The 22,369-nt window shown below is 46.2% G+C and overlaps 2 protein-coding genes across 12 annotated transcripts in view; both read right to left on the bottom strand.

Annotated features, from left to right (window-relative positions):
- The window catches only part of LOC103620994 (ceramide synthase 4), a 15,954-nt gene extending 11,554 nt beyond the window's left edge, over positions 1 to 4,400 (bottom strand). The window contains exons 1-3 of one of the 5 annotated variants that reach the window (XM_017739570.1): positions 4,278 to 4,394; positions 2,540 to 2,640; positions 1,019 to 1,222 (exon numbers count right to left, since the gene is read on the bottom strand). In XM_017739570.1, the coding sequence (XP_017595059.1) occupies positions 1,019 to 1,222; positions 2,540 to 2,541 (206 nt within the window). In that variant the 5' untranslated portion in view covers positions 2,542 to 2,640; positions 4,278 to 4,394. Of the gene's footprint in view, positions 1 to 1,018; positions 2,641 to 4,277 lie in introns of all 5 variants that reach the window. The other 4 variants (XM_017739588.1, XM_017739592.1, XM_008639742.2 and 1 more) reach the window with 4 other exon arrangements.
- A 50-nt stretch (positions 4,401 to 4,450) lies between these two features.
- The window catches only part of LOC103620637 (ceramide synthase 4), a 44,690-nt gene continuing 26,771 nt past the window's right edge, over positions 4,451 to 22,369 (bottom strand). For all 7 annotated transcript variants that reach the window (XM_017739614.1, XM_008639299.2, XM_017739625.1 and 4 more), the window contains 9 exons: positions 21,797 to 21,914; positions 19,253 to 19,371; positions 17,235 to 17,292; positions 14,737 to 14,787; positions 10,862 to 10,954; positions 10,100 to 10,228; positions 9,749 to 9,855; positions 9,201 to 9,357; positions 4,451 to 6,515 (listed from right to left, as the gene is read on the bottom strand). In XM_017739614.1, coding sequence (XP_017595103.1) covers positions 6,324 to 6,515; positions 9,201 to 9,357; positions 9,749 to 9,855; positions 10,100 to 10,228; positions 10,862 to 10,954; positions 14,737 to 14,787; positions 17,235 to 17,292; positions 19,253 to 19,371; positions 21,797 to 21,914 — 1,024 coding nt within the window. In that variant the 3' untranslated portion in view covers positions 4,451 to 6,323. The remainder of the gene's footprint in view (positions 6,516 to 9,200; positions 9,358 to 9,748; positions 9,856 to 10,099; positions 10,229 to 10,861; positions 10,955 to 14,736; positions 14,788 to 17,234; positions 17,293 to 19,252; positions 19,372 to 21,796; positions 21,915 to 22,369) is intronic.

Genomic DNA, 22,369 nt, shown 5'->3' with positions numbered 1-22,369 from the left:
CGCCCTTATATGGCTCCTGTCCGGCCCCCGAGGATCTGCCCCCTCGGATACCTCCCCTCTTGGAAATCTCCTAAACCTCGACGCCCCATTGGGGCATGTGACCCCTCTCCCTCCATCCACCAAGACCCTTGGACCAGATGTGAGTCCATCCCTTCAGCGTCCCTCCCTCCTAATCCACTTATTGGTCCCCAGTTGGTGTATTCCCCCTGTTCACCCCCCCATTGTAAGGCATGGGCGCGTTGCAGGCGGGGCTCGTCCTCGGTAGATTCCCTTCCATAAACTTGGATTATCCCCCGGGGCAACCCTCCTCGCTACTTTTTATCTCTCCCCTCATCGGGGGCTGCTGGCTGCTACAGTGCCTGGAGCCGGTGCCCGACTGCTCCCCGCTGCTGCCGCACACCGCTGGAGCCAGCCCGGGCTGTAGAGAGCAGCGGTCCCTGTGACACTGCCTCACTTCCACACACAAGTTCTGGGGAGATGCCAGCCAGTCCTCAGGCTCCCCTGGGAGTGCATCATCACGCCTGACAGAACTGGGGTCCTCTGGTGTCAGGAGGAGAAAGCAGGGCAGAGCTGGGCAAAGAGTGGTGTGAGCAAAGTGGTCCCACAGCAGCCCTAAGAGCTCCAGGGTGGGGAGCTCACATGGCACCTTCAGGAGCATCCTCTAGGATCAGGCTGAACCCTGGCTCAGCTACGGGCTCCCAGCACTGACATACCCAGTAAATCCCTTATCTGTGTTGCAAGCTCCCTAATCTGTCTTGGCCTGTCTCCAGAGGGACCCTCCATGCACAGCTGAGATGTGACTGAGAGACGGACTTTTCACACCTACAGGTACAAGAGAGAGGGAGGGCAGAGGAAAGAGCTGCCACACAAATCCCATATGCTATGAAAAGCAGAAAGATTCATTATTCTTGGGGACAATCCCATGTACACTTTGTGGTGGTCAGGACGCAGGTAAGGATTATTCTGGAGCAGCCCTGGTGGCAACCAGCACAGGAGAAACCAGAGGTGCTGCACTCACCTTTCAAAGATGAATCGGACAAAGATCAATAGCAGGGCACCAGGGATGCAGAGCAGGAGGTGCTGAGGCTGTGGGTAGTGTACGTCTGCAGACTCCTTCAAATCTTCCCAGATAGCTCCAGGTGGCAGCCAGTATTCATGGTGCCAGAACCCCTCTGACACTCCCATTCTGGTCAAGATGGTGGGCACAGAAAGCAGAGGCTGCCTGCAGCAAGCAGGTATTACTAAGGCATAAAGCTCACTGCTAAATCAGGATTCCCAACTCAACAGCTCATCACTCACGGTCCCCACCTCTTGCTCAATCCCATGAGTATGTCAGACTAGTTGAAATAGCATCACTTGTTTTGACCTGCCTGTGAGCTTGGGGGTGGGGTAAAATGTCCTAGTACAAGAGAGTAATTTAGTGGGTGTTGAGGAGTTGGCTGATTTCAATTTCACTCTGCTTCACAGATGACTAAAGTCCCTACCTGGTGACACTATCAGCAGGGGCATCTCTCTTGCCCCCTCTTTCTATCAGGCTTTTCCTTCTCAGGCTGCAAAACCCTCATCTCTTAATCAACCCTGACACCTGGCTGAAGGTGGGGATGGAGGTCCCAGGGGAGACTGTCTACATCCATTAAAATCTTCTGGCATCTTCAGGGCCCCAGCAGTCTCAGTTTTGGTTCCTTCATCTTGGCCAGAAACATCCCATATCCTGTTTGCATTTTGAACCATCATGTACTGAGCACAAAGCTGAGGCACTGCTCCCCAGAGCGCTTCTGGAGTGCTCACACACAGCCCAGCACTTCAAGACACCTTTTCCCGTGCACCACCTTCCTCTGCTCCATTCAGCTTCAGCTGTGTTGTCAGTCTCTCAGTGCTGTGAACTGCAGCAGCCAATCTGCAACACCATCTTGAAGAACCTTCATTATCAGCTGATTTTGCCATCTGCCTTTCCCTCCCCCTTTTTGGGGGCACTTGCAACAACACACAGCTGAAAACAATCCATGTTGGTCTCTCACAGTCACCTCTGGTGGATTTCCTCAGGCTGGTGAGGGACATTTCTGAATGCCTCTGCAAAGCTGAGCAGGGTGCAGGTTCTCTCCGCTACATGTTGCTCACCAATTCTTTGGGGTAACTCCAGCAGAGACATAACTTCCCCACAGACCACCCCATGGGCACTCTCTCCTATTATGTTCATGTCTGTTTCCAAAAATTCTATCACATATAGTGCTTTCTACTGCTCTGACCAGTCTGCATGTCAGACTACAGAAGGCTGTAGCTTCTCACATTGGCTTGAAGTAGATCCTCTTGGAATGTGGCCTCAGTGAGATGTCAGGTATTGGACCCTCTCTCCCTCAGCTGGGGAGCCATACAGGGCAGCTCACTGCATTTCTTGTCTCTAGCCTGACCTGTCTCAGTGTTCCTGCTGTCTGCCACCATCATCTCTGAATCCAGCCGTCTTGCCAATGTTTCAGAGACTGGTATTGCCTTTCAAGTTGTTTCTCAGGATGTTTTTTGACCTGCTTTATCACATGCTTACATTCATCTGACAAAGTTGTAGGTCCTTCCCCTTGTTTAGACACGACTTCAGCTTTTTGAACAAGGCCTTGTCCTTATCTGCAGGCACTGTGTCTGCTGTACCTGTGAGAATGAGAAAAGCAATGTCGTTCCAAGTGCACCCATCCAAGAAAAGGTTCCCTTGGGCACACATTTCTGAATGAAATAGTGTGATGTATGGAGATCTTTGAAATTCATTGTGTGCAGGAGGAAGGAAACAACTGTGCCAAACTATTTTTAGAACAAGCCAAAATGGTACCAGATGTCCACGTCTACTGGAGTCAGCAGATTCATGTCAGCCCTAATTTTGGGCTAGGACAGCCTGGGGGCCACACTGTGCCAGCCTTGACTCACCCACCTCACAGCAGCCTGGAAGCATTAGTATATGCTCTTTTACTCATGGCTCACCTGGAGCTGGATGCCTCATCTCCCACAGGTGCTCACTAACATTGTGTGATGCGCATCTCGTCTGTGCACATGGGGGATCAAGTACGAGGGAAAAGAGAGTCAGGCCCTGCTGTGGTGCCCAGTGCTCCATCTGGACATGGAACTCTCCATTAGAGAGATGCTGAAGGAGATCAGGGTGGTCAGCCTGGAGAAAAGGAGGCTCAGGGCGATCTTCTCACTCTCCACAACTCCCTGACAGGAGGGTGCAGCCAGGTGGGGGTTGGGCTCTGCTCCCAGGGAACAGGGACAGGAACAGAGGAAAAGGACTCAAGCAATGCCAGGGGAGGTATGGGTTGGACACAAAGAAGATTTTTTTCATGGAAAGGGTTGGAATGGGCTGCCCAGGGAGGTGGTGGAGTCAACCATTCCTGAAGGTAATTAAGAAGTGACTGGACTCAGTGCTCTGCTCTGGTTGACAAAGTGGTGACTGGTCACAGGTTGTACTTGATGATCTCAAAAGCCTTCCCCAACTTAATGGGTTTAGTGGTTCCATGATCTGCTCTGCTGGGTTTCTCAGCAGACAAGTGACAGACTTGCTGCAGGTTTTCTACAACAGCTGCTCTGTGGGGGGAGCTGTGATGCCCCATGTGTGAAGAGAGGAGGGGATGGATACATTAACTTCTTAAACACTATCACACTACTAAGAAGCTTCCCAGCCCTGGAGCAAACATAAAGAGAGAAGGTGGAGCAAGGAGGGAGCAGGGAGGAAGCTGAATGCTTCTTTGAGCTTTAGCAAGTTGATGGCAAGAAAACAAATTCAGCAGCTGATCGGCCTCGATGACTCATCACTGTCATGCTCAGTTCCTCAGCTAAAGGCAGCACTCAGTAGTTCTTGCTCAAATCCAACAGCTCTCCTGTATCCTTGATGTGTCCTTTAACAAGAACCAGATTTGCCTCCTAAGGAGCTTATCTCAGTCTTCAGGGACACAACAAAGTCCTGAGGATCAAATCCAGCAGGCATTAACATACACTGGCTCCACTGGCCATTGTGCAGACTCTGGGAAGCATTCTGCTCCTTGGAGGAGAGGTGGTGTGATTTTACAACAGGGATCTTCCCTAGCCTCCTAAAACCTCACAAAAAAAGAAGAATAGATAATATTTCTTCTCCTCCTACCCTCACAAGGCTGAAGCACCTCCCCAGTGTTGCCATCTTGGACTTGCCACTGTCCTGGCAGTACCAAATAACCTGGCCTGCCCCCAGGTCTAGTGTAGGGATGTCCCAAATTGTCCCTTGTTCCAGGGCCAAACACAGTATTACTGAGCAGAAGACAAACCTGGCAGCTGCAGTTCTTTACTGGCATGGCTCAGTGTGGCTGTGTGTCCTGTGTATGCAACGTCTTCCCCTTGGCAGTGGCACCCACATGGGTCTCCCTCATCACATGTAAGGTGCAGCCAGCCAGGTTTACCTCCTGGTGCTTAAAGAAGTAGAAAAGAGACCAGACAATCAAACCTTTAAAAGTAATTTATAAAGAACATTTACATTCAGTAGTACAAAATGATACATAACCATCTCTCCTGAGCACACTACCTGCAGAGAGGTGAAACCATACGCTCAGATCACAGCGTACAGAACATGTGCTTCCAACTTCCAATGAGCACAGAATGACAGAATATTCTGCATTGGAAGGGACCCAGAAGGAACATCGAGTCCAACTCTTAAGTGAATGGCCCATACAGGGATCAAACCCATAACCCTAACACCATGCTCTCACCAGCTGAGCTAAGGCTCCAGAGGCAGACTATCTTCAGCAAATCAAGATTTAAATGACAATGCAGGAGCAGATGCTCTCCTCCCACAGCATGCTATTGCCCTGGAATCACACATGCTGGAACCATTTTTTCCTTTCTGAAATTATCCAATTCCTTTAGAAATCCAATTATCCAAATGTATTTTGACTGAAACTGAAGATGAGCATACACAAGCTCAGATCAAAGCTTCTCAGTCACAGGTGACCTGAGTGGATTGATGAAAATCCTCTTGTCTTCCTGTGCTGTCACTTGCTTTATAACTTAAACATGTGCACCACCTCCTCAAATAAGGCATTTGCTTGGTCCACGTCCCATCCCCGCCCAGTTAGCACTAGGTACATAAAGAGAGGTGTCTGCATGGCCTCGGCAGTCTAAGTCCCTGCACTCATTACAGTCAATCTGGTAATACTTCAGTTTCATAGATTAAGTGACCAATAAAACAGAAATTCACATAACGCTAATTTAAATGTTTTAAGAGATTGCACAATCCAAAAATCTAAGACTACTCATGATGCAAGATAAGGCAACTAAACAAACTGAATCAGCACTACATCATGACTTCATGGACCACTGCTTTATACTTGCTGTTCTTGATACACGTAGGCAAAGGCCCTAAAGTTAGAAGGCCATGCTAAAGCATTATTCCATAAGGTTCAGTTTTTTTTTCTGAGGACAGGGGAAATGTATCGCCTTCTTGCCACAAGCTGACTCTGTAAACATTTCCCACTGTGCCAGTCACACTAAGTGAAAACATGAACACTTTAGTCAGTGCTGTCTTCTAGACTATATAATTCCTTGTCACCTCCCTTCTCCTGACTACTTCCTTCCAAGACAGGTTTAGAGGATTACCTGACAGTTGAGAAACAGCTGTCCGGAATTTCTAGCTCTGCCAATGTGATTTGTGTGGGTACTCCTCCAGCCTGGGCTTTGGAGTTCTCTCCTTAGGAGCAAGAAGTAGGCACTGAGATAACAGCATTACAAAAACTGGTCACTGGCACAAAGAGTACCTCCTTTGAGAAGAACATGTTTTATCTTATGCCTTTCCAAAGCTTTCATTTCACAATGCTCAGTTTTAATTTTGTAAGTGTGTACAGGGCACCTGTTTTCTCAGAAGAGGTATCCCAGTGATAAGATTTGTCACTTGTCAGCCATAATAATTACTGGCAATAGGCCAGGGCCTCCAGAGGCTGATCCAGGCTAAGCAGATTCCTATCAAACATTAGGTGGGTAAAACTTGACACTGCCAGAGTTTATCCACCTTTTTATTTCTGAAGTATTTTTCAAGATTAACACATTTGACAACAATTATGGTACAGTCTTAATACAAGTCAAACCACTTTGATCCCTTGCTATTTGTTTTGAGACTACAACCTATAGTAAGCTTTTACTGAAGGAAGACAAAAAACTTCCTTCAAATATCACTGACTAGAAACACTTCTGTTTATGGGAAGCAGGAATTCAGCTACAATACTGCAATTGCACTCCATTTTATCTACACAGTGAGCAAAACTGTATCTACAGATGGTGGCCTGGGTTCTCTGGAGGCCAGACCAGCAGCACATGGACAGCAGCTATCTTTCCTTGGTGTGGCCGTTGGCAAGGTGGGCTCTGTTGTTCAGGGGCTCAGACCCATTCCTCTGGATGTAACCATTGCTTGTGACGTTGCTGAAATACGTGATCCCATTTTTCTCCTTTTCCCTAATTTTATCTCTTTCTTCATCCTTGTCACTTTCTTCTGTATCACTTCTCATGTCCTTTTCCATCTACAAAAACAGGAAAGTGAGAAGCCAGACAAACACAGCAGTTGCACAAGCAGCAGTGCTGGCTGAGCCACAGGCTGACCATGCACCTGCTGCCTCAGCCACTCACCCTCAGCACAGTCCTGCTCTGTCCCCTCAGCTTTTACATTACCCTTGGGAACAGGTTCTCCCTGCCTCTTTGATTGAAGTCTCACTGGAATCTCACCTGTGACCCTGATACACATTAGCAATTAACAGGCTGAGAAGCAAAACAAAACCACACATGCCCAGGACTGAGGACAACTGTGTAAGCCTGAGTAAATCCACATTGCTGCCCTTGGTCATCAGCCTGTGGGAGAAGGATGGAGCCATTAATCAAGCTCTTTTACACCTTCCAAAAGGGACAAGGAGCTAACTTCCATCTACACATGGCCTGGCTGGCTGCGGGCTGACAACACTGCTTGGGACAGGCTGGAAACGCACACTTCCAAACAAACCAAAGGCTCAACACAAAGCCACTCCACTCTGACTACATTCAGTTTTATGGTCAGGCTTTTCCTCTTGCTGTTTATTGACTGAGAGACCTATAATCCACTTCTGTAAATATTTAATTCATTGCCTTAAAAGGAAGGCAAAAAAGAAATAATGGGATAAAAATGACAGTTTAGAAAAAGCAGCTCAGCACTCCCTGGCTTCTCAGGCTGTCTCTACTCTGCCATATAAGATGTCAGAATTGGGGACAAATTCACAGTGTCACACTCCTTGTTTGAAAGAGGGAAAACTGCAAACACCTTCTGTGACCTGAGCTTTAGAAACTGCTCAGGGGCAAATCAGGTACTGCCCAGAAACTTAGTCTCCATTTATGGTCCATTGTTCTTGAGATCTCTCAGATCATATTGAGAACTCTATTTGGGTTTATGCTCTTTCCAGATATCATTACAACCAGATGCAGACAGGATTTGTAAAAATCTAAACTTGCACTGAATTCAATCTGCCTCCAAGGACGGTACGGGTGGGAGATGCTATCTGCTGTGAACAACCTGCACCTCACCCTGGAAGTGACAGTTCAGGAAATATGCAGGAGTCTGGATCTGCATCTTAAGGACAAATTATAGTCAATATTTCTACATTTATCCATTTATAGCCAGAGAATGTGGCTGAGGCCTTAAATCTGGCAAGATTCCCAAAGGAACAATAAAGCTGCTCCCTCTATGAGGGAGTAAAAGTCGTACTTCAGGATCTAGGCTGAGTTCTAATTACTGGGGATTAGGGAACATCATGTGAGAAGGTGGTAAGGATTATCCTGTAGCCAGAGAGGAAAACCATGGAGACCAGAAAGGCCTGCAAGAAGAACATGAACTGATTGTAGAATGAGTTTCATGGCTCTCAAAGAGAGAATGTCCTGTATTCCTGATGCTGCTCTGGGCTACTGAATATTGTCACTGAAACAGTTCTGTTTAGGACAAATTTTTTTGCTTTTTTTTTTTTTTGAGTATCTTGGACCAAACCACTACAACTGCTCAACACAGTGAAATATTTCAAATATATTTTTACATCAAATCTGGCAGATCGATTTAGATAAAATAGGAAAAATTCTGGACATACTCCAGGATCTTCCTCCCTGATGGTTCTTTTCTTTCTAATAAGACTATTTATTACCTCATCGTTTTACATTACAGTAACTGCAGTGGTAATTCAGCCCACACAAAAACTAGGAAAACAATAAAAGGCTGTCTTCAGTTGCATCTTCATTTCCAGCCCCATTTCCTGATTTGCAAGTAATTTGCTCTGTGCTACCTTAAGGGAAGGCAGATAAAGAAAATGGGGACAATACGGATAAAGAGGAGCCTTCCGTGCTTGCTCTCAGTTCCTGTAAGACAGAATTCCTCAGTTGGATACTAATAAAACAAATCATCCTGGGCTCTGAGGTCAGCTCCCACGAGGCACTGACTGTTCACCTCTGGACCGCGTCCTTGGCATGTGGCCAGTCATGGCTTTGATTTTGGGAAGAATGTCATGCTGAGCAGCAGTTTGGTCTCACAGCAAATACTACAGGCCAGAAAGAGTGGGATGTGGGATGCATTTCACTTCAGTTTACACAGCTGGAGCTCAGATACTCATCTCTGGTTGCTCTGTGCCTGTTGAGCAGCACTGCCAGGTACAGTATGGAATGGATCATGATTTGGGCATGCCTGTTGCCCTCCACTGTTGCAAGAAGAGCCCAGGCAGCTGATTTAGATAGAAATACCTACTGTGTAGAAATCTACAGTACCATAACACAACTGTAATTGAAAATCCTGTACAATAAGGGAAGCACTTTTGCACTGGCCTCACCAATCATGACAATTTTATCTGCCTTGATTTCTTATTCTTGTTACAAATGCAAATCACACTGCACAAAGTGTTGGGATTTTTACTCAGATGTCACTGGCTTTGTTCACAGACACCTCTCCTGGAGTCCAATCTGCATTTTTGTTGAATATAAGCATCAAAAGTGGACCCAATATTGTAGTGACTCATAAAAATTTTTTGAGTCAACTTTCCCTAATATTAATGAGCTTCCTTCCACCTCACTGTTGGTAATGTACATGTACAGTTTCACTAGAACAATAAGGAATCCATGCCAGATGGACCCTTGTGTTCTCAAGCAGTCTAGGTGGACCCTCCCCCCACCGTGTGATGTAAAGGATACTACAAACTGATGCATACCGTGCCCTGGAGGATGAACTTGTAGACCATGTGAATAATTAGGCAGGACCAGAAGACATGGAGCAACTGCAGAATTATCAGGAGAACATTCACAAAGTAATATCCAAAGAAGGGTTGGAATATCTCCATGGAGTAATAGTAGGTGTTATAAAGCACTCTGCAAAACAGAGGGAATTGCAGTGGAGGGAAAGCATGTTGTTAGTAGGGCCACAATTAAGCCCCAGAAATTTGTAGTCACAGAGGAAGTTTCAGATCAGCCACTTCCATCTTTACATGTGAGCCAACTATCAGTTCCCCACCCCACAGGATAGAGCCACTAGCCCAGGGCTCCTCCTCTGCAACACCCTTCAGGGCTTCAAGACTGCTCTATAAACTCCAAGGCAGAGCACCCTTGTTTACCCCAAGGCAGCAGCCATGTGGCACTTCAGCCTGTGCAAAGGGCAGGAACACATGCCCCAGGACTGAAAAGCAAAGGCTGCAGCACCCAGCTAATCATCCTGTCCCTCAGAAGGCAGCTTTTCCATGTCCCCTCACTGCAGCAGACTCACGTGTAGGGGTAAATGACCAGGCGGCTGATCAGGAAAACAGCTGAGAAGATCATGAAGAGGCTGTCACAAGTTTTTTTCCACTTCATGTAATTGAATATCTTAGTTGGCTGCAAGGAGAAAGAACAATAGAACAGCAGCCAAGACAGCATCTGCACACACTCCAGGGGCTAATGAGACAGGTACAACACAACCTGCATTGCAGGTAACCCCAGCTCTGCCCAGCACCCTCAGCTGGGTCAGCAGAGCAGCACGAGGGATCTGTGGAACACCCCAGTGCCTGGCCTATGTTGTGTTAGAAGGGCACTCTGTGTCTGAAGAGCACCATTGCTAATTAGGCTGTGGCTGGCTCACCTCTAGGAAGCAATCAGAGGCATCATGAATCACCATCACCAGCGTCCCAATGCGGATGTAGTTGGCACAGTACGAAAAACTGATCAGGAAGATGGTTGCAGCATGATGGACTATCTGCTCCTTGAAATCCTGATGAGAAAGGGAACAGCAGAGAATAAAATACACAATGCACCTCCTGCCCCAGTCCAAGAGTGGTTCCTGCAGGTAGCAATGATATCTCTCTACCCAGTGACTAAGAAACCTCCCACTGCAATGTCTTACCCACGTAATTCTTTTACCAAACACATTCTAGAAATGTAGGCAACCAAGAGACCCAGGAAGGAAGAGCTTGTGGTGTAAACTTAGGATCTCACAACAAAGAACATTCTCTCCCTCCACCAGCCATGATCTGATGCTGCACTCTGTCTATTGGGACACTGGCACCAGGAACACAAGCAGCTTTACTGGCAGAGAACCACCTCTTTTCCTGTCTCTGTGATCAGTGCACCCTAGAAGAGTTGCAGAAGAGCAATTTTTATGTTTGGCTTTTAAGTATGGATTGAGAACTCTGCAGTACTTTGCATCTTTCTATGTCAGGGTTGGTGTTCTCCACTTCCCAGAGAAGAGAAAGCCAGTGACCGAGTGGAAATTCCTGTGAATGGGCAAGGAGAGAGTCCCACAAAACCTTGACTAGCACTATACACATGCTCTAACAGACCGCTCTCCTGAGTGTTCAGCTTGTGTCCTATTTGTACTTGATTCTTCCCTGAGACTGCCACTCACCTTCCTCTTCACATCGAAGGGCAAGGTGAAGACCAGTGACCAGTAGAAGGAGAGCTCCAGCATGTAGTACCAGAACAGGGAGGGTTGGAGAGGCTGTGAGAGGGAGAGATAGGGAAATACCCATCAGATACATTAGTACAAGGGCTGCAAGTCAAAACTCCTTTCAAGGCAAAATACAACTGTAGTGGGTTGATGCTGACTGGATGCCAGGCAGCCACCAAAGCCGCTCTCTCTGTGCAGCTGGACAGAGAAGAGAAAATATAACAAAGGGTTCATGAGTTGAGATAGGGACCATGAGAGATAGCTCATCAAATACAGTCATGGGAAAAAGAGACTCTAATTAGAGATATGAATTAAGTTCATTGCTAACAAAATCAGAGCACGATCATGAGAAGTGAAATAAACCCTTAAAAACACCTTTCCCCCTGCCCGTCCCTCCTTCCCAGCTCCACCTCCTACCCCAGTGGTGCAAGGAGATGGGAATGGGGGTTATGGTCAGTTCATCACCTGTGGCTTCTCCTGCTGCTCAGGGAGAGGAATTGTTCCCCTGCTGCACTGCGGGGTCCCTCCCACAGGACACAGTTCTTCATGAACTTCTCTGACATGAGCCCATCCCACAGGCAACAGCTCTCTGTGAGCTGCGACAGTGTGAGTCCACCCCACGGAAAACAGCCCTGCCCAAACTGCCGTGGCTTGGGTCGTTCTTCCACAGGGTGCAGTCCTTCAAGGACAGGCTGCTCCAACCTGGGAGCAGGGCTCCTCTCTCCACACGTCTCCCACGGGGTCACAGCCTCTTCTCAGGCATCCACCCACTCCGGCGTGGGCACCTCCATGGGTTGTGGGTGGATCTCTGCATCCCCAGGGATCCCCAGGGCTGCGGGTGGATCTCTGCATCCCCAGGGGCTGCAGGGGCACAGCTGCTCCCCCACGGTCTCACCACGGCCTGCAGAGGAATCTCGGCTCTGGTGCCTGGAGCACCTCCTCCCCCTCCTCCTTCACTGATCTTGAAGAGTTGTTCCTCTCACATGTTCTCCCCCACTCTTCTCTGGCTGCAAATACAACTGTGCAATAACTTTCTTTTCTTTCTTTTTGAATCTGTTATCACAGAAGTGTTACCACTATTTCTAACTGGCCCAGCCTTGGCCAGCAGCATGTCCATCCTCGGAGCTGTCAGGGATTGGCTGTGCTGGACATGGAGGAAGATTCTGGCAGCTTCTTACAGAAGCCACCCCTGTAGCCTCCTGCTACCAAAACCAGGCCATGAAAACCCAAAACAGCAACCAAATCAACAAAGCTAGTTCCTGTAGCTACAGAGGGAAAGACTTCAACTGAACAACATGCTCACTTACTAAATGTTCTCTGTGCCACAACGAAATCAACCAGCAGGGGAAATTCCACTTTACCACACCATGTCAAACATTTAGGGAACCACCATGAAGATCATGAATATTTTTAGGATTTCTTCAGCACTGTTCAGATTCCTGAGCAGACAGTACAGAGCTTTAAAAACGACATAAACCAATTCATTATGGTGGAAAAGGAGTAGCTGAATAAATCATTCAGTTTTTAGACTTGAGGATGCTTCAGATACCCTGCACTCTGTCACAGATTTTCCAGTTTAATCAAAGTAATGGGGAGAAAACTCAATCCCAGCAGGAAATATAATTCACATTCTTCAGGGTAAATTATCTGGGCTTTTACAGCTGAGAACCTGAAAGCTTAGACCCACTCTGCAAGATCTTGTTATTTAACAGCAATTTTGCTGTTGTGGCACTATATGACCTCCTTAAACCTGAATCTATTTGATAAATAATTACTATTACTAAAGGGGCTTTGCAACCATTTCCAAAGGAACGTGGAGTACTGTGCTCCCAAATACCAACTGGTTATTTATGGCCTTCATAAATCTTAGTTTGTTTTCCTTTGTAGCACCAGCGATTGGCCACAAGAGGAAGCACAGCTGGATCCCCCTCCAGGGAGGATGTGAACATTTCCCTAGCTGGTATGTGCTGGTCACACTCCAGGTTATCCAAACAGGAGCTCTGGATCACCTCTAGGATCAGAAGCTACTTTTTTCCCCCCGAAGATCAGACTATTTGGGAGAATAGGTGTTTCTTTTGTCCTTGTCTGTAGCACAGGGCATGGTCTGTTTAGTAGAAATTGTCATTAATACATTTGTGTTGTATTTGTATTGTTCCTGCTAATACACAGGTTTGTCCTTGGCTTGCTCTTTGCCACTGGGACATGACCAGCCCTGGTTTCGGTCTTTTCTGTTTGTTACAAATGTTGGAAAATGGGTGTGTGTTGGATTTATGTGGAAAGGTTTTGGTAGCAGGGTTGGGGGCAGGGGTGGCTTCTCTGAGATGCCAGAAGCTGCCCCCTGTCCAACACAGCCAGTTCCAGACACCTCCAAGACAGATCTGCCACTGGCTCCATGAACAACAGCGGCAGTGCCTTGAGGACAATGTATTTAAGAATGGAAAAAACTGCTGGGCAAGAGTGATGTGAAGAGAGGAGTGAGAATATGAGATACAACTCTGCAGACCCTCAGGTCAGCGCAGGAGGAAGAGGAGCAGAGATTCCCCAGCAGCCCATGGTGATACAGGCTGTGCCCCTGCAGCCCATGGAGGCCCACAGGGGCAGAAGTCCAGTTCCTGCAGTCCCTGGAGGACCCCTGACCAGAGCAGGGGGATGTGCCCTAAGGAAGCTCTGACCCTGTGGAGACCCTGTGCTGGGGCAGGCTCCTGGCAGCATTTGTGGACCTGTGGTGAACCATGATAGAGCCGTCAGTTCCTAAGGGACTGCACCCTGTGGGAAGGACCCACAGTGGAGAGGTACATGGAGAGCTGTCTCCCACTGGAGGACCCTGCTGCTGGAGCAGGAGGAAGGAGCAGCAGAGACAAGGTGTGATGAACTGACCACAACCCCCATTCCACATCCCCGCTGCACCACTGCAGTGGGGGAGGTGGAGAATGTGGGAGTGAAGTTAAGCCCAGGAAGAAGGGAGGGGTGCAGGAAGGTGTTTTTAAGATTTGGGTTTATTTCTTATTAATCTACTCTTATTTGATTAATAGTAAATTAAAATAATTTTTCCCCAAGTCAGGCCTGTTTTGTCCGTGATGGTAACTGGGGACTGCTCTCTCCCTGCACTTATCTCAACCGATGAGCCTTTTGCTGTATTTTCTCCCCCTGTTCCATTTGAGAAGGGAGGAGAAAAATGGGCTTGGTGGGCACACTGGCCAGCCAGGGTCAGTCCATCACAGTGTGCCATTATGGAGGCTCTGACTGTTTTTGACAAGACACATACTGCAAGTGTACAGAGCAAGAGACAGGGGGACCCGAGTGATCCTTTCAGTCTTACATTCCTATTCAAGCCCCACTTGTTTGCATGGTTTCATTTTTACACAGAACTACAGATCTGCCCGTAAAATTTCGGCCTTAGAGCAATACTGGATTTTTCAGAACTCGTCTTGAAAGGCTTTGCCTCACTCTTCAGTCATTTGTCCCATTACATTTCCTGCGGCTCACACTGTTAGAATTGGGCATTACTTTTCCCTTTATGGGTTTGCAACCTCCACACATAGTCAAGGGGTCTTGCTCTGGCTTTGACTGTCAGACAAAAAACCCTGGAATGTAAATCTTCACTTTCTCTTCGTAGTGACAAAGTCCTCTGCCAATTCATCTTTTCTTGTGTTTAGATGACACCAGGCACGAAGATGTTCTCCCTAGATGAGGGTCTGGCTTTGAATTCTTAGGTCTTCTGTGTCTGAATTTAATTCAGTGTCCTCTTTTTGTCACTAATATAATCCAATTTTCAAAAAATACAGAAACACAATAGAAGATTTGTAACAGCAATTTCCCCTCGTGTGACTCACCTGTTGTGGATATCCTGTCCAGCACTCTCTATGGTCCCAAAGCCAAGGCTTCTGCAACAAAAATGCAAGATGTATGTGAGAATATCAGAGCAGTTCTTTTCTTATCAATTGTCTAATTCGTTTAGTTTGTTACTGCTATAGATTTTGTTGTGTTTTATTACAGGCAGAGCTGGTCACGCTTTCTGGAATCCAGATGGCAAGAGATTTCCACTAGAACGACGTGCATCTGCTTGTGACATTTCCAAATTGTGGCTATTTGCCTGAAATCTCACACACTATTTAGCCTTCCAAATAAAATAGCTCAGAGAAGACTCCTCCCAGCTTTCTGCAGTCTCCTACAAGTTTGAGGTGGTGGTGGTGTTTTCAGCATTTAAAAATAATCTTACAAGTATTTCATTAGGAATATCTGTGATTTAGACATAACACTTAAATGTGGATAGAAAGCTGAAAACTGGTTTGTCAGGTTATGTGGTTTTTCCTCTAACAGTGAAGGTTCTGCTGAGGTTTGTTAAGTAATGAACTTCTGAAAAGATCCTGCTCTATTTAATAGAAAATTGGTAGTTTAGAACTTGGCAGTTCTGAAACTTTCATAGAAATGTTGCAACTAAAGGCCCCAAGAGTCCTCCCTGCATGGAGCATGCTCTGCCTGGTGCTGTGCCCAGACTGGATCTGAGCTCACAGAACAAAGCAATGCCTCACACCTATGAGGGTAATTTTCTCTAAGTTCTATAGGGCTCCAGGTATCAGAGCTGAGGCAAGAAGGCAGCATTTCTTCTTCTCACTGAGCACTGCTGGTGCGTGGGCAAGGCAGAGGGGGAACAGGAGGCAGTAGTTTTAGGTGCAGTGATAATTTGGAACAGACACAGTCCCCGCTGTCCAGGAGTGGGGTTGGGAGTAGAATTTACACCAAATACATGTACAGAACCAGGAGAGATGTGTGATATAGAACCAGAAAGGACAAAGCAAAAACTGTGAAACAACTACAGCATACTGCTTACCTAAGCTAGAAAGGAACTCCAGATCCCTGAATTTCATCATTCCTCTACTCTCAGCAAATACAGCTGATTTCTGGTGGCCTACTGGAAGATAACTTTCCTTTGTTACAGGCTGTTTCACTGACTCATGGGCAGAGGTTTTTGCTATCAGTCTAAAACTACTAATACAGAATTTAAAATTTGCTTTTCTCCTAAAGAAAGAAGGGTGCTTCACAAAAACATATGCACGTTAAAAAGCTACTCAGGTTACAAAGTAAACACGTGAAATTCAGGAAATCTCACATGCAGATATGCCCTGTCATGTTAGTTCTTTGTCCTTCTTTTTAATGTAGTCATTTTAGTACAATTTAGGTAACAGAATAACATATTTGCTACAGCATGTAGAGGTGCTGTCTGTAGGATGGATGTCTCCCTTTTTTGTGAAAATTGTAAGATGTGTGTTTAATAAAGACAGGAGCCACAAAAAGTGCGAATTATATTTCATCCATATAATGGACAGATAATGTACAGAAGAATATGATTTTGCCCCTTGTTGCCACAGGGCAACATTGTACAATGCTAAGCAGACCATCCAGACCAAATTTCAATAGCTGGTCTCAAAGAACAGCCTTCTGTTTCGACGTGCAGATCCACAAAACACTGCAGCTGGGATTCAGATACCTTACTCCTCAGCTAGCTCATCTTATAACCCTCATACTCTTGAGTACCTTAAAATCTGACTTGAAAGTCTGTGTAAGTTCAGAAGTCCTTCACTTGTTACAATAATGAGGAGTTACAAGGAGAGTTTGTGCCTGCTGCCTTGGGATGTGACCATTTTCCATCACTTAACCCATCAGACTGTACCAGAAGACTTGCAAAGCTCACCTAGGGAACCAGATGCAACAAAAGAGTCAGGGGAACCTTTAAAACACAGGCAGAGGATGGCCAGTGCCCCCAGTCCCAGCTCAGTGACCACAGCTCAGGGACTAGAGCATACCCATGGCTCTTGTTACCATTTCTGCCTGGTGAGGCAGTTCGATTTGTATCCAGAGGACTCACTTATTTATCAAATTGGAGAAAAGGCAGAGGCATGAGCCTGAACCAATCATATCCTGGGTAAGGAACAGAAAATTAACAGATAAAATTATGAAATTACAGTCTATGCTCCAAAGGAAGGCTGATCTCTTTACTTTAAAGAGGTATTGGATACAACACACAAACAGGCCCTGCAGCTTCCAGCTTAGGTAAGTGTTCTATCTCCTACCCTGCAGAAATGCACTTTTACACAATCCCAGCTGTCTTCTGCTTTGCCAGAAGAAGAGGGAACATCTTGGTCCTGGAGTCCTTCAAATAAGCATGATCCAGTATGTCTGTGGTCTCCTAAGTGTGCTATGCAGGGGACACACACCAACCTGTATGGAAAACCTCTAGAAGAGGGTCTGAAAAGACATGTTTGACAACAAATTCTGCCATTCTTGCAGGCACTGGCTGGGTAGAACAGCAGGTGACTGCTTGTGTACTCACATCGTACAGGACAGCGAGTCCGGTGAAGAAAGAAATGATGTAAAATGTAAATCTCCAGCTACAAACAAACAAAACAAAGGACATTAGAATCCCATTCGTTAATGCCTGAGCTGAAAGTCTGTGTATCCTCACACTAATTCAAAGAACAATACTATTAAGGCAAAGACACATGTTTGTATTTTCAAGGTTTGACCAAAACAGGAGCAGCTCTTTGCATGTTACCAGCACATTTCCCAGACTTCACAAAGAGCAATTCCTCTGCTATAGAGATGGCAGAAGACACAAGAATCTCACTGACTAAAATCACTCAGAGAATAATCCCAAAGCTACCCAGCAGTAGCAGCTGAATTTGTAAAAGTGAACCAATGCCAATCTCTCCCCATGGCCTTTGGAGATCCAGTGTGCTAAATTTGTTATCATGTACAGTAACTAATTACTGTCATGTTTGGCCCAGTCAGGAGCCAATAACGATTTACCAACATTAAACCCACACAGAAGTACATACAAACTGCCCAGTTCAGTGGACAGAGGCAGGTCACCTGAATATTCACACTCGTAGTAAGGAATGAGGGGAATTTTATCCCAACAGAATAAGCAAGTTATTAATGAATGAACCACAGGAAATATTCAAAGGAATAAAACTGTCTAAACCAGTCCTTTAATTTCCAAAAATCCCCGTAACAATTCAGACTTAACTGCATTTTGAGAGACTCCACCTGTCAATGAAATCCCCAGGAATTCCAAGACAAAAATAAACTCTACAAAGCTGCTACGTCACATCAGAGAGACATTCTGTCTACAGACTGCACATGGTGACAGAGAGCAGGTGGAAGGACACTATCCTCAGTGGGTTCAGAGGCAGGAAAGGATTTACTGTTTCCTATTTACTGTTACTATTTACTACAAATCATCAGAGTGCAGGGAGAGCTGACATTTCATCTGGATGGAGGCAGAATAAACACTGTTGCTTTACAACTCCTTATTCGCTATTTCTGTAAATATTTGTAACTATCTGGAATATTATAAATAAGTAATACATATCCTTTTCTTCTTATTGAATTAGGGTTTTTAGGCAGGGGTTTTGAATTAGAGGCGAAGTGTTAAATGGAGCACAAGCTGATGAGCTCAAAGTTGATGCCTACCCTATGGATACACACTTTTAGATAGATGAATAGTACTCCAGGTATTTAATGATTTCTTTTAGTTTTGTGGCTTTCCTGGGAGAACTCAATTCCTTACACAAATAGCAGAGCAGCCTCTTGTAAATAAGGCATTCCAACCAAGTTGTGGAGAATCCTCCTTTTCTGTGAAAAGCTGAGCCAGGACTGACATTCAGATCTGGCTGACCTGATTATTTATTTTGTGCTTCCACATAACAAGGAGGATTTCCACACAGCTGTTTCCAAGGCAGTTTTTGTTCTTTGTTCACAAGTTTCCACCCCTGTGGAAGGGTGCCAGTTTGTGACTTTCAGGATGCTGAAGTCAAATGACAGCAGAACCCTGTGGCTGTTTGAAAGCAACAGTGTGCAAAATAGTTGCAGAAAAGGTGCAGCAGAAGGAATCTTGTTGCAGGAAGGCAAAGGGAAACTATAGGAAAGGCAACAGAAAGGATGCCTTTTTAGTAGGTACCAAAGCAGCAGCAAAGCAGTAAGATGTAAACAGCAGAGAGTTTTTCAGGTACAAATGTGTGTCAGAGCAGAATGCCAGTCTGACAAAGTCAGGAAAAGTCAGAAACAAGGGCCCAGTAAGGAATAAAGGTACAGCAGTAAAAGGAGACTTGGAATTGCAAATAAGGGGGGAAAAGCAAGAAATGTTTCTGTAACAGAGCAGCAGCAGAGAATTACAGCAGAGCCAAGTGGGTCAGGGAAGACCCAAAATGCTCTCTGCACAGGGATGGAGGGCACACAGGGAGCTGGGATCTCTCTGTGTAGGGATAGAGGGCAGGGGGAGGCAGTGAGCTGTCTGTGGAGCTCAGCTTCTTTGAAAACCTGACGTTCATGGCTTGTGCTCCTGCTCACCAGGCCTCGCTGAACTTCTTCGACAGGCTGGGCCGCTCCATGTTCCGCCGGCGCCGGAACCACTTCTCCACCTTCCTCACTGGCAGGTGACATTGCTTGGCTAAACTGAGCAGCTCACGCTGGAAAACAGGTGAGGCAGCACGTTCAGATCCAGGGCAATATCTCACATGACCCACCACAGAGCCCAGCTGGAGCCCCTGGCAAGCCCAAGTCTGTTCAGGCTAAGGCATCTTTCTGAAAGCTGTCCATTCCTAGTCAAGATCTTGGATAGCAGAAAATCTTTCAATTCCCCTCTAATCAGTTGGTTGTTAATGCTACTATTGAAACTTCTCATTTTTTATGTGAACTTCCTCAGTTTCAAACTGGTCTTGTCTCCTCTTGTGACTTGTCAAATCACTTTCTCACCCTGTCTTCAGGGACCAAATCCCTTAAATCTGTCACTCCAAGAAAGATCACTGCAGCTTAAATAGTATTTTATAGTTCTGCACTGAATCTTGTCATGCCTCTCAGCATTCTGATGCAGTATCATGATGAACGTCATGAGCAGAGGCAACATCATTTTCCTGCCAGATATTCTCCTGTTCTGGTAAACCTGTTAGGGGTAATTCTTCAATAGATTACTCACAGAAATCCTGCAATTACCTTCCTTCTTGTCCTTAGGCTGTTAAGAGTTTGGCATGTGACAAGAAAGAAGTCTGTCATGTTTTATATTCCTACTTGGAAGTGTCATCATGGATAGCCTTATTTTTTAAGTAAAGCAATAGTTTTTCATGGAGTGCATTTACCTTAATTGGTATCATGTGAGAGTGACTTACCTAGTTTGAGCATGCTGTACAAAAATAAGCTCATTACCAATTTTCAGATATGCTGCTTTCAGATATGCTGTTTTTTGAGTTCTGTTCTTGTGGTGGAGACAAACGGAGACACTAATTTATATTCTCCAATTGCTCCATCATGTGGAATTCCTCCCAAGAAAAGGCTGCCAAGAACTACAAACTCTCATACTGTATTGGACAAGTAAAAGCTGCCTCCAAGCAGCGGTTTGAGAGCTCATGGGAGAGGAAGGAAGCCAGAAGACTGGCTGAGGTGTAGCCGGGCAGTGGAGAGAGCCAGGTAGCAGCTCCTGCTCCACCTCATGCTGCTGTCTCATGGTGAGGATCTGTTCTGGAATCCCAGATCTGCTGGGATAAAATGTACCACTTCAGTGCAACGGGGGTGCAGGGAGAGCTGTGGGAAAAAACTGGTGTCAAAGCCAGGTCTTGAGTTAGATCTCTGCCACAGAAGCAATTATACTGAGAAATCTTTGGATTTTGGGGACAGAAAGGCAAGTGGAAGGTTAGGGACCACCACACTGGCAAGTGTCCCTGAGAACACTCCTTCCCACTGCTGCAGAGATGGGACCAATGCCTACACTTCAATTTTAGCCTCTTTTTGTGTATTTCTAACCTAGTACTGCATGTCCTGGAGCTCCTCATGCCCCACTGCAGCACAAACCATGCTGCAACAGCTTTGTCGAAGCAATGTGTTTGCAGTAGAATTGTTCCTTGGGACCGGAACCCATGGTGAGCCCCCTGCTCACCCATCCTTGGTAAGAGTTCACAGCTAGTGCTTCGAGGCCAAGAGAAAGCCTACAAAAACAAGCTGAATGAAAATCAGCCTCCTTCCCCTACCACAGAGTTCACACCCAGTGACTTCACTGACCAGATTAAATTCTAAAATCGCCTGACAATTCACAATCCTGCCAGTGGTTTTTCCCATCAGCAGCAGCCATTATAACTCTGGGTCATCTTGCCAATTTCTTGAAAATCACTCTTCTTATCCCTCAGGGGAAAACTACCCACCAGCTGTGCTTGCAGGTTGCTGATGCCCCTCACAATCTCTGTGATGATGACCAAGAAAGACTCTGGCTTCTTGCAAGGCCAATCTCAAACTCATGGATTGCATGGCAACAGAATAACCCAGTCAAGGACTAGGAGATCAAGCAAGACACATTGGCTGAGCTGCAGGGACTAGCCACGTGCAGTCAACTCAAGGCAGCTGATGTGACTAATTTTTTACAGGATTTGCTAGTATGTGAAAAGAAGCCATCACAAAATGGCTGGGGTTGGAAGGGACCATGGAGGTCACCTCGTCCAATGGGCCCTGCTCAAATAGAGCCAGGTGTCAAGGACTATGTCCAGAGAGCTTTGAGTTTTCCCATGGATATAAACTCCACCACCTCTCTGGGCACCCTGGGCACCCTGACAGTAAGAAAGTGTCACTGACGTTCAGGCAGAGCCCCCTGTGCTGCATTTTGTGCTGTGTATAAGGTAAGCACTGCAGGGAACAGGAGTTGTCACTATTTCCTTCGAGAGCACCGTCTCCTCCCAGGAGTTCGGAAGCAGAACTGAGAGCTGATGGCATTGCAGGAGGACCCGTGCTGCAGTGTTTCCTTTGCTGAGCTTCCAAATATGAATGGCATTGCTAAACTTCAGGATCCCAGATGGGATTTTCTTTGGCTAAAGACACAAAATCTAAAGGAAAGCAAAGGAAGAAGGGACTCACCTCTCCAGGGTTCTTGCGGCGTGTACTATAGAATGTTTCTAGCACGGGGTTGGGCTGAGCTTTTGGTCTCTGCTTGTCTCTCACACCCAGTTTGGTACTGAGGGGCAGGGCTACGGCTCTGCAAAAGAAAACACAAAGGGTCAGCCGAAACCAGAGCAATGATTTCTGATTTTGCAGCACTGTTAAAACATGATGCAGTACCTAACAGCTGCCTCCCACATGTGAATCTAAACATGAGTATCTTGTTAACCAGGTAAAATCACAAACTTACAGTATGAACTGTTGGACTTGTACCCTACTGCTCTGAGTTCTGTGCTGTGATATTCAAATTTACACGAGGTTGGCAAATGCTGTATCCTGCTTTGTCAACTTCTGCACCACCAGTCACAGGTCTCTGGCTTGCTTGCAGCTGATGGGGAGTACCACACTGGTGATAAAGCCTAAATGCTGTTTCCTGCTTGATCTAGAACATGGAACATACATGGCATTCACCTGAACTAAGGCCTTGGCTCGGGATCAAGAGGGAGGCTCTGCCAGAGCTCTAGTATTAATGTAGAAGAAATGTCCTGCTGA

The sequence above is a fragment of the Corvus brachyrhynchos genome, unplaced genomic scaffold, assembly GCF_000691975.1.
Source record: "Corvus brachyrhynchos isolate BGI_N302 unplaced genomic scaffold, ASM69197v1 scaffold130, whole genome shotgun sequence".
NCBI lineage: Eukaryota > Metazoa > Chordata > Aves > Passeriformes > Corvidae > Corvus > Corvus brachyrhynchos.
The sequence above is the reverse complement of the archived record's forward strand: the minus strand, read 5'-3'. Positions and strand labels throughout refer to the sequence as shown.